Source organism: Carassius auratus, chromosome 26 (assembly GCF_003368295.1).
Source record: "Carassius auratus strain Wakin chromosome 26, ASM336829v1, whole genome shotgun sequence".
NCBI classification, from domain to species: domain Eukaryota; kingdom Metazoa; phylum Chordata; class Actinopteri; order Cypriniformes; family Cyprinidae; genus Carassius; species Carassius auratus.
This window is the reverse complement of record NC_039268.1, coordinates 3,776,443-3,788,341: the sequence shown is the minus strand read 5'-3', so window position 1 is coordinate 3,788,341 and position 11,899 is coordinate 3,776,443. Positions and strand designations below refer to the sequence as shown.

At 36.8% G+C, this 11,899-nt stretch overlaps 1 protein-coding gene across 1 annotated transcript; it reads left to right on the top strand.

Moving 5' to 3' along the window:
* Positions 1 to 267: 267 nt before the first annotated feature.
* LOC113044117 (protein phosphatase 1K, mitochondrial-like) lies at positions 268 to 11,252 on the top strand. The gene is made up of 7 exons (XM_026203749.1): positions 268 to 418; positions 1,241 to 1,817; positions 4,265 to 4,365; positions 6,009 to 6,174; positions 6,254 to 6,398; positions 9,733 to 9,867; positions 10,225 to 11,252. Exons 2-7 carry the CDS (start codon positions 1,378 to 1,380, stop codon positions 10,354 to 10,356), a joined length of 1,119 nt encoding a protein of 372 aa, XP_026059534.1. The 5' UTR covers positions 268 to 418; positions 1,241 to 1,377; the 3' UTR covers positions 10,357 to 11,252.
* Positions 11,253 to 11,899: the final 647 nt, after the last annotated feature.

Genomic DNA, 11,899 nt, shown 5'->3' with positions numbered 1-11,899 from the left:
CATTCTGTATATCATGACATCCCTCTTCAAGCTTTTTATGTCAAAAGTTCTCTGTGTGATTAAATTTAGATAAATATTTAATCGTTATGAGACATTTTATAAAGACAATTAAAACAAACAATAGTATCAACAAGCTTCTGAGATGAGATATGTCTAAGATTAGAACGCCTATTACTACAGTTTCCCTTAACTCATTGGTTTAGAGCTATGTCAATCACATTAGTCTGGCCAATCAACTGATTGAACCCCACCGACGAAACGGAGGGATCTGATTGGCCCACATGTATTTTCCTTCATTAGGCGGTTTGTGTGCAGCAGCTAAAAGAAGAAATTACCTACTGTACGATATTACATTTCAGTTAACCCGTTAAGTTAAATAAATACATACCAGATATCATTGTCATCATATCAGTTAAAGGTAAGTAGCAAATAAACATCTAGAAATTATACAACATTCGCGAATTGCCGTTGAGAAATCCGTTTGCTTGCTAGCAGCGCCAGCTCCGAAAGCTCGAGGATTATTCTCCGTTTTGCATGTTGTGGTAAATGTTTAAACTCAATAATTCGCTTATTCTGTAATCTATGTCTGTTTCAGCTATTTTGATTTACCGTTTTTTGTTTAAAACTTTAATAGAGAGCGGTTTGAATGTTTTGCTAGCATGTTGTTATATAAGCGAGGAGTTACGTCATGTTTATTTACCCTCTATTCATATTTAACTCGATGTTTCTTCGTCCGTCTATCAAAAATTGGGTTATTTCCATTAGAAATGACCGTTCTTATGTTGTTTTTGCGGGTCATTGGTTTATAACGTATGAATTGTAGTATGAGTTAAATAGGGGGTGGGGCACAGTTGTAGTGTTGCTGAATACCTCCATTGGGACAGTCAACACATTGTTTAGTGATTAAACAAAGAATTTCTTATACCTAACCACTACCTATGCAAAAAAAATTTAGGCATGTATTATGTACATATGTCTCATGTTTTTAATCATTGATTTCAGTGGGAGGAGCTGTAATCTTATTATTAGTGTTCAAACAAAGGCTGTGTTTGAAAACCCAGTGAGCTAAGTAGCTATTTTTGGAAATCATAGGTGACCCCAATGTGCTGTCTGTCTTTGTTAACATCTCGCTACATTTTGAGACAGCTGAAAGCTACGTGCTTTATGTTGCATAGCATGTACACTCTAGGGATTAACAAGCCTCAGGGTAAGTCAATAATTTATTTTCATTGTCTTTCAGAGAACTCCTGTTCAAGACTGTTTATTTACAGAGACCAGTGTATCCACGTTCTGCATTGGTTTTTGGAGCATATTTAAGGGCCATTTGTTTCAGACTCTTATTGCCTGTTCAGGAAGTTTAGTATCCTGCTACGGAGTATGTCAGTGGCTCTTCTTGTGCGATATGCCACGCTCCGCGGATCCCGTGTCTGCTGCAGGGCTGCCCTCGGCCTAACTAGCATCCACCAACAAGACCCAAAACGGGCTCTACACACGCCATCATCTCCTCGGTGCAGCAACTCTCGCTTTGATCCGGACAGCAGTGGCCTGCCAACTACCTGGGACTCCTTTGGGATCTGGGACAACCGCATTGATTTGCCCATCTTGCTTCCGTCGAGCATCCGATATGGTAAACCCATTCCTAAAGTTAGCCTGTCCAAGGTGGGCTGTGCATCGCAGATTGGCCTGCGGAAGGTAAACGAAGACCGCTATCAGCTATCGCAGATGACGGACAACATCATGTACTTTGCAGTGTTTGATGGGCATGGAGGAGCAGAGGCTGCTGATTTCTGCCACAGAAACATGGAGAAGTATATTAAGTAAGGATCAGTGGTTCTAAAGGAATAGTACAAATGATTAGAGCACTAGTAGCCTATTTTTACCAGCTAAAAATGGTTTTAAGTCAGTTTTTTTCTATCTTCTGTTGTGTGTCAGTAGGAAATATCAGTTTGCATTTCCAAATATTCATTTTGCCTATTGACACACTACAGCAAAAGTTAGAAATAACTGACTTGAAACCATTTTTAGCTGGTGAAAATACTAGTGTTCTAATAATTTTGGTCATCACTGTTTAAGTAAAAATTTGCTGAGATTTTACTCACCCTTAAGTCGTTCAAGATGTAGATTAGTTTGTTTCTTTATCAAAACCGATTTGGCAAAATTCAGCATTACATCATTTGATCACCAATGGATCCTCTGATCCCAATGTAGTGTTGCACAGTGCACCGATACTTCAAAAGTATCGCGATTCTCGGAAATTAAAAACGTCACGATACCTAAATTTATTAGTATGGATACTTCAAAGAATGACTGCGTTCCAGATTTGTAAGAGACGTATTTCATGTTGGTGTGTGCAACGCACGCTTCCAGTGCCTCCCTATGGACGTCTGTGTGTTTTATCCTCACACAAGCAGCAAAAAAGCACTACAGCGAGATGGCTGGATTAGTGGCTTTTACTAAACTGATTTGGCTTTACTAAAATGTGTGCATAATCACATTAAATAGTTTAAGTTGTTCAGATGAACAAAGCACGAGGTTTTCTTGCATAATTAACATTTTAATTGTTTGGTCAGACAGTTCATATATAATATTCACATTAATCGGGGATTAAACGTGGAGTTATGGTATGTATGCTAAATATGAAAACGAGCGTATCTGCACAGCACCTATAACTGCGCTTTGTATCTGCTGATTGCTGATCGAGATTTACATGCTTGGCTCACTGACCCTGTATACTCATTCATTTAGTTCACGAACGAGATGTATCAGTTCATTCAACTCTCACGAATGAGAATATCTCGCGATCTCGTTCAGTGAAGGGCGGAATCGTTCACTACATTCAACAAATCACATGCTCCGTCACATCTTGAGTAACTCTGACAGTTAACAGAGCTGTTCACGAGCTGCGCATGCGCTGCTAATAGCGCTGTGCTCGGGCGCTACTGTAGAGGGAGGAACTTCAGTGAACGAGAAATATGAGTCTAGTAGCAACGTATCTTCCGTGATGTCCCCGATGCACGTGTCGGGGTGGGTAAATAAATGTTACTTTATTTGCGGGCTGGGGCGGGCCAAATAATTTCATAAAAGCGGGACCCGCTGGTTGGAAAAAAATCCGACCGTGCATCACTAGGCTGCATGTGCGAGCACAAGTGACTGTGGCCGCCGGTCCACGACTGGTAGAAAAAGATCATGCTAAATAAAGCTCACTGGCTGAGTTTTCTTTTCTGAAAGAAAATGTTGCACAACTGACGGAATAAGTCACAATATCTGAGATATTGCTGCTAAATTTTATTAGCTTTTTTTTATATATTTTTTACTTGAATGCCATTGCTTAAATTGATATTATTTATCTTTTAACATTTAATCTAATGAGTTCAGAAACATTGTTTAATATAATCGCTGTTCATATGTTCATTTATTAGTGTGTTATATGATTAGAATGTTGTCCTGGTTTTAAAATAAAGCACAGCAATAATATTTGAGTGTATTTCCCTTTTCAGGAAAAGTATCGAAAAAGTATCGAAATTCTTGACTAGGTATCGGTATCGAAACAATAATTTTGGTATCGTGACAACACTGTCCCAATGTCTTGTGAAATTAAAAGCTCCATGCAGAAAATTGAATGGTGAAACAAATCCATTTTCATCTTGCATCTAAACCCACCAGTATATTTCTGTCCTGATTCAGAATATTTTCCTCTGGATAGCAGTATTATTAATATTATACATTCAGAATGTCTTAAATTAAACGCACAGATTTTTGCTTTACAAATTGTTAATCGATGGACTGGAGTTGCGTGGATTAACTACTTGTGGATTATTGTGATGTGTTTAATCAGCTGTTTGGACTCTAATTCTGACGGCACCTATTCAATGCAGAGTATCCATTGGTGAGCAAGCGATGTAATGAATAAATTTCTCAAACTGTGTAGATGAAGAAACAAACTCTACATTTTGGATGGCCTGAGATTTACATTTTTTTGGGTGAAATATTTAATTAGTGGGCTTATATTTTATTTTTTATGTTTTCTGAATTTGGCAAGAATATGCAGGACGTTTCATATACAAAAAAAGCTCACGATTTTACTTACGTAGAGCTTTGTTGTGACGCAAGCTCTGCATTTACTAACATGACTTGTTCTTGGAATTAATTCAAGAGGACTGAGTATCTAAACCGGTTTAAACCATTCCATTATGGGCTTCTGAATTGGGGCATGTGGTGTTTCAGAGTAGCTAACTGTTTATATTGTATTTTTCATGTGTTTCAGAGACATTGCAGAGGACGAGGATAACTTGGAATTAGTTTTAACCAAAGCGTTTCTTGAGGTGGACAAAGCTTTAGCCAGGGATCTTCACATCAGTGCAGATGGTAGGTCCTATTTTACTGATTTATTTGTTCTTTAAGCATGCTTAGTCTCTCAGTTGTTGTTTTAGAGTCTTAAATGATTATTGTTTTGATGCATCAGGTAAATATGTAACAGAGCCAAATGGACATTTGTGAACCGAACATGACAATGCAGACTAAATACATGATTTTGACTATGATGCCTTATACAGAGCAGTTAGTACCTTTTATAATCTTGTCATGATTATTCATAGATTTCTCTTTGGCTCTGTAAAATGCATCCATCCCAACAACATAGCACTTACATGCTTGTGTATACTAGGGGTGGGTTAAAAATGATTCCTAGATGCATCAGTATTCTTACAATGCAAATAATTATAAAACCTTTTACTATAACAAATAAATATACTATATATATATATATATATATATATATATACATTTCCGTCATATGTTTTTTTTATGTACATTTAGGGAACTGTAAACTATAGTTGCTGTTTTTAAAATTAATATTTAAGTTTTTGAAAATGTTTGCTCCTTTATTTAGTTTTTGTTCACTGAAAAGTGATGTACACTAATCGATGTTAACAAACTTAAGTAAAGTTAAACCTCGAAGTTATGCTCATTTATTCCATTTCTGTTCATCATAACAGATTTAGCCTATAAATCTTAATATAGTAAAAATTTGCACCTAATGCTGAAAAAATTGATGCATCAGGAATTATAGAATCATCTTGAATTGAAAGAGTATCAAAGATGACTTGAGTCCCACCTTTAGTATACAATATAAATACATGGTTAAAAAATGTTGTTTATAAGGATATGAAATGCTGTTGTGATAGTATAAATACGATTTATACTAGGTCCATCATATTCATGTAGTGTGTGGCCCACTAGTGTGGCCTGCTGCGTGACATGTCCAATCTTGCCCTGTGTGTGCGTGTTATATTTACAACAGCCGCGGACCCAGCTTACCCCTATAAGAGCTGCAGCTCTGCGGTACCTTTATGGAGGCCGGAGGGTTAGATTGCTCCAGCGGGTCCTTGCGTGGACTTTTGGAAGGTTCCTGACCTTTCTCTCTTTCTTTCCTTTCTGTCTTTCTCTTGATCTCCCTTTACTGTGCTCTGCCTTCTTCACATGTGTTGGTTGCTGGAAAATGATTGATTAGTTGTTGTGTTCAAAGCTTGTTTTATTGTGTATTGATAGCACTAGTTTTATTTGTCAGAGAAATGAACACTGTAGAATATTTACTGTGGGAGTCATTTTCAGTGAAGAATTGCTATTTGCTAAAAAGAGAGAAAATCAATTGCTTTTATGCTTTTTTTATTTTTTATTTAAGCACTATGCATAATGTTTTGCCTAAACAATGATGTTTACTTTTTAATGTCCTATGTGCCTTAGTTAGTCAAAGTCACAATGCTACCTGCTTGCCTTGACCACTCCAGTACATCATTTCTTTTGGAAACTCAGTATTGTGCACGGTATTGTGTAGTATAGTGTACTAGCATTACATGCAAATCAGGACTAAGTAAATAGCTTTCTATTTTCTGTGTGTGATTGTGCTAAAACAGATACAAACTCTATAAAATATCTCATGTTATACTGTTTCTGTGACCGTCAACGCATCACAAACTAACCATCATGCCTCGCTCTCTGGTGTGTTACAGCCTCTCTGTTGAGTGCAGGGACCACGGCCACTGTGGCCCTACTGAGAGATGGGATCGAGCTGGTGGTGGGCAGCGTGGGGGACAGCCGAGCCATGCTGTGCCGCAAAGGAAAAGCCCTCAAACTCACTGTGGATCACACGCCTGAGAGAAAGGATGAAAAAGAGAGGTACACTAACTGCTCTGAGCACACTGAGATATTGCATTGCAGAGCGCATGTTTTGATCACAATCTGTTTGTTTCTGAAGAATACGGAAGACTGGAGGTTGTATTACGTGGAACAGTTTGGGTCAGCCTCATGTCAATGGCAGACTGGCCATGACACGCAGCATTGGAGATTTTGACCTCAAAACGTCAGGTGTCATCGCAGAACCAGAGACTAAGAGGATTTCAGTGAGAGCTTTTTCTTTTAAATTCACTAACATATTAATAATGTCCTGACTATATTCAATATATATTAGTGGTGGGCTGTTATCGGCGTTAACGTGCTGCGTTAATGTGAGACTCTTATCGGGCGATTAAAATAAAATATCGCCGTTAATCTATTCTCAAAGTTGGGTTGAGAGCTGGGTCTATAATAAGCAAGCTATGATGACTTTCACCTGGATATTTTAAATAACAGACTGGCTGAGGCCAGCCTAAAAAGATGCTCAGGACATTTGACAGGCCACTGCTGCTTATCGTCACGAAAGCTTATCCCTTTCACGTGTTTTTAAGCCTTACTGCTTGTCCATTTAAACATTAAAGCATCCAAACACAAGACGCGGAAAAGCTGAACAGAGTAGCTGGTTGCTCGCGTGCTGTTTTCGGGAGAGAGAGAGAGAGCCGCGTATCACGGACAGCGACACTGAACCGAGCTCTCTTCTGTGAAGTTCTCCTCATGAACGAACAAATACCAATCGCAGTTTGAACAAACAAAAAGATGTGAAAGAGCCCAATTCAGTTCTCGCAGTGTTCTGGTGTTCAGGGCTCACGCAGAGAAAGACGTCTCAAAACACTTGAACATCGAATTTGCTTATTTTTTCTCTTGTGCCAACAAATATATACAAAATATGTCAAAATATCCACTTTGGAAATTATGCTCGAAAAAACTTATTTCTTAAGTGAAAGTAAACAGTTGAGGAAAAAAATGGGATGTGTATTATATTGGATGCGTTCGTCGTCTCTTAAAGTGACCGCCCATAATATAGCTACTGACTGCTGTAATGTTAATCCAAGAAAATGAAAATCACTCACTGCTTTTGACTGATTAACTTTGTAGTTTTAACAGTCAAACCAAAAATTATTTAGACACCAGATATAATTTTTTATATATATAGCAAAACTGTAATAATGTGAGAAATGTTGAAGGTGTCTGAATAAATGTAGGTTTGATTGTATATTTCATTTTTAAATTGAAGACTATCCAGTGCTATTTTACATTTAATTAATTTGGTTTCTGTACCTTGACACCTACAAACTTGAAAAAAACTTAAACATTGTGTAAATAGCACAAATAAATAAAAATAAACTAACATACAAATTAAACAATTTCAAACAGGGCCCACTGGTACAACCTTCACCGGGTCCCCGCTGACCCCAGCTACAGCCCTGCTCACGCCTGTTTCACACATCCTCTGTCTGCAGTGCGTATGCAGTGCCTGTGTGTTACGTATGTGGTGCAGCACGGACTCTATGTGCTTTCACACAGGACACGCTTGCAGTCCGCTACTCGGTATGTAAATGATCGCTGCACTGTTGCAGACGCAACGCTCCTGGAATGCAACTGGAATCCGTTAACATGGGTGCGTAAAAAATATGCAACGCATACGCACTGCAGACGGAGTATGTGAGAAACAGGCATAAGGTTGTTTGCACTTTGTGCAATGTGGAATTAGTTTACAGCTTTTTCAAGCACTCTGTGATGCATTTTGGAAACAGGAGATGAGCCCCTTTTCTAATGCACCACCTAGCTTGATAAACCCCTTCTCAAAGACTTACTGTTTGTCAATTTTATTTGGGTAACACATATTCTGAATGCCTTTGGCAGAATTCGAATGAGCCATTTTAATCTAGATTAAGAAAATTAATCTATGCCCACCACTAATATATATATACACGTCCCTGTCCCCAGACCTGTACTTCATCTTCATTTAATACAGTTGAATGTGGACAAATATGATTCATGGTAACAACTTCATGAATGCAGTTATGCACTAAATTTCAAGATATTTGGCCAAAAATACTCCTGTATGAGTTAGGGCTACACGTTTAATTGAAATGAAGTTGCAAAGTTGATAAATTGCAATTAGGCAGAAGCTGTGATTGTCATGCGTATCTTTCAGTGAAGCACAATTTTGTGATCACTATTACATTTTCAACCAAAGCTCTCGCGCAGAGACTCCAAATACGTAAAAGCTACGTAAAATATACGTAAAATAAGTAAAAGCTAATGGTCGACTGATATTAGGTTTTGGACAACCTAGGACATCTTGGAAAGCAGGGTGGTCGATATAAAGCAGATAAAGAGCAGCATAATTGGAAATCATGAGTTTAAAGTTTGTCGATCGTGCATCTAGGGTCACGCAGAGAACATGCAATCATGCAGTATACAAATGCACACTTCACGAGATTTCGCAGCTGGATTCGGCTAAGTTTGTGAAATGAAATATATATTAGTCATTCAAAGATTTGTTTAAATTATATAAATACATATTAGCTGAATGCTAACGGAAAATGAGAAAGTATTATAATATTTGCCTTTCTATTACTAATAATGTAAAATAAATAGTTTTAATACTTTTTGCATGCATTTCCTTTTGTTTAACAGTTCTATCCGATTATTAGGTAGACTTCTATCCATATTAGACCGAACTGTTAAAGACGACAGCGAACGAGGGAGAATGTGAGCACTGTCATTCTCAATGCCATCAAAATAAAAATCCGGCGACGAATGCATCGGCCAAACAGAAAAACTTAACGACCAATGCCGATATATCGGCCTTGGGGATATATCGGTAAACCACTAGTAAAAAATGATGTTACTAAATGTGGGATTTTTCATGATGTTTTGTGTAGCTTATCGGTGAACTCCATCTTAAAGCATGTGCTGGAGATTTACTACTATTGACTCATATGTATATCATATGATAAGCGATATCACACTAGTGCTGTTTGTCCTGAGTGCAAATGTGATTTTTATACAACAGTTCACTAAATGAGTTAATATTGTGTAATATTTTAAGCTATTTAAACTAAAATATTTTTATATTTAAAGTGTTTATTTTCTGAATGAATCTGTGCTTTGAATGAATCAAATTAATGAATGACTCATAAAGCCATTTACCCCCACCTACTGGATGTTTTAGTTTCTTATTTAGAATTTTTTTTTAAAGGAAAAAAAAACTTTAAAGTGATAGTTCACACAAAAAAATGTATGTACTTTATTTAGTAATTTCTCATTTAATACACTTTAATCTTTTGGAGGTGTTTTTACAGTCAAATGTAATTTGCGATTCATTAATTAATCAACACATCATGTAATCAATTAGGTTAAAAAATGATATCGACCCCAGCCCTAGTATTTATGCATACAAATCATAGAATTTTACATCGAGTACTTTTGAGTTAAATATTTTTGATGACATTATGAAATATTAATATATATATTAAATATAAATTAAATTTCAATATTCAAAAGCAATTTATATTTCGAGCTGTACTGATTTAAGTCTACCTGTATTGTCAGTTGCACCACGTCCACGACTCCTTTCTGGCACTCACCACTGACGGCATTAACTTCATCATGAACAGTCAGGAGATCTGTGACTTCATTAACCAATGTAACGAGCCTAAAGAGGCTGCACAATGCATATCTGAGCAGGTGAGTCATTGAATCCAACATCCACCATTATTATTTTTTTTTAGGATATGTTCTAGTTATTACCAACCCTTAGCCCTTTATGGGAACATAAAATTGTGCAATGATTGCTAATTTTTCTTTTTCTTTTGTTTTTTAGTGTGTGTCAGAGTTATAAATAAAAAAAGAAAATAATCAAATGAGATAAAGAACAGTTCGTTTTGTTAAGTGTTGATTTAGTAGATAAACTGTGATGTGAGAGTACTCATACAGCTTCATTGATTCTTGTCTTTATAGTGAATGCAGCAGGTTTAAACATGCATACGTTTGCATAATAACTTCAAAGGTTCTTTTCTTGTCATACACTTCTGTCCCTCTCAGGCTCTTCAATATGGCTCTGAAGACAACAGCACTATCATTGTGGTGCCGTTCGGTGCCTGGGGCAAACACAAAAGCTGTGACGTGAGCTTCTCTTTCAGTCGCAGTTTCGTCTCCACTAGCCGTTGGGCCTAATCAAAAATAAGAAGACCATGATGGTTTAACCGTTACACTGCAGTGACTCCCTAGTCTGAATTCAACAATGTGCAATATTTTCCTAATCCATCCTGTGACGATCAACTCAAAAAAGACTATTACTTTCAGAACCCACATTTAATGTGGTCTTGAGTTGCTGTTGACTCAATAGAATGACACAGAGCTATTTTGCCTGGAGAAGTGGTTTTCTGAACCTCAGTTCCTCTGAGGTTCGAATGTATCCTTGTCTTGAAAATGGTTCTTTCCCGCTTTTAGCTCCTAACCTGTGTTGCGTATCTTTCATTTGGTACCTCAGTTCTGGTTTTCACTTTTTGCAGATACTATACTTCAGAATAGTGTGCTGTAGGTGGAATCAACAATTATTCTCTGTACTGTTATTGTGAATCTCATTTCATTTTCAGAATAGGAATTTTAAGCACTTTCAGATTATGCGAGGTTCAATGTTTTGGAATCCTCATAACTCTAGTCTTTGAGTGCTAAATGACACGCAGAAGCACATTTCAGTGGTCTACGTGCTTTGTCTGATGGCTGTGCACTTTCATAAGCCCGTATTTACAGAGTTAAACCACTGTACATACTGAAGTGGACTATTTCTTGTGCAAGCACATATTTCAATAACTTTGTCTCCTATTTGTAGTGTGAATATTCATCCATGCTTTATTCCAGCAATTTTAAAGCTACTTCAAAAAAAAAAAATTCCTACTTAATTGAATTTGCAACCTAACTTGAGGATCATTTCGCAAACGAATCAATTCTTTTTCTGTGCCTTTTCCATAAACCTTGTTGTTTTCTGACACTTACCAGTCATTCTTTCAACTTTAGGTTTAGAACTGAAGTTTTAAACTGTGACTTGTGCTTGTTTAGTGTTACTAAACTATTTTTGTTCAGTGGTATTCCCTAAAATACATAAAGCAAAGTCCAGATATTTTTGTTATTTATATAATGTACATGATGGACAGTTAACTCTATGGTGTATGTGATTGTATATTATATTTAAATATTTTCTTTTAAGTCTCCTAGTTAAAGCAGAAATGTGAAATTTCATTCATTCATCCACTGAATTGATGTAATTGCAGGCATTCTGCTGTAACTTTATAACCTAAAGCTTTTAATTGGAAGGCTTCTGTCATGATCTCTGATTTCCAGTGATTTTTATTTGTAGAGCCATACACATGTGACCTCAACTAGTCGTAGTCTTTGTTCACGTCTGCAAGACTGGTTCATATTTTGATGCAGTTTTTATTTATTGATTTCTGCATTCTCTCATCATTCTCATTCAGCATTTAATCTCATTTTAGGCCTTCAACAGCCTTTTTCCTTTGTCTTCCTCTTTTAAGGTCCAGAAGCACATCTAATACTATAGGGGTCTTTTTTTCATATGTACTGTTCTCCAATTAATATGTTTGTCAAAGTATATTATATTCAGTGTTAATACAACTGTGCATGGATCTTGCCCAGAACAATCTATAAAACAACTGTAAGTGTTTCCTGCTCTATATATGGACCTAACTTGGCTTTATTG

What these genes read in the sequence shown, in the direction of transcription:
- LOC113044117 (XM_026203749.1), top strand. Translation starts at nt 1,378, where the DNA reads ATGTCAGTGGCTCTTCTTGTGCGATATGCCACGCTCCGCGGATCCCGT. An exon ending in AACATGGAGAAGTATATTAA is followed by an intron (nt 1,818 to 4,264) that starts GTAAGGATCAGT and finishes CATGTGTTTCAG; the next exon opens with AGACATTGCAGAGGACGAGG. An exon ending in TCTTCACATCAGTGCAGATG is followed by an intron (nt 4,366 to 6,008) that starts GTAGGTCCTATT and finishes GGTGTGTTACAG; the next exon opens with CCTCTCTGTTGAGTGCAGGG.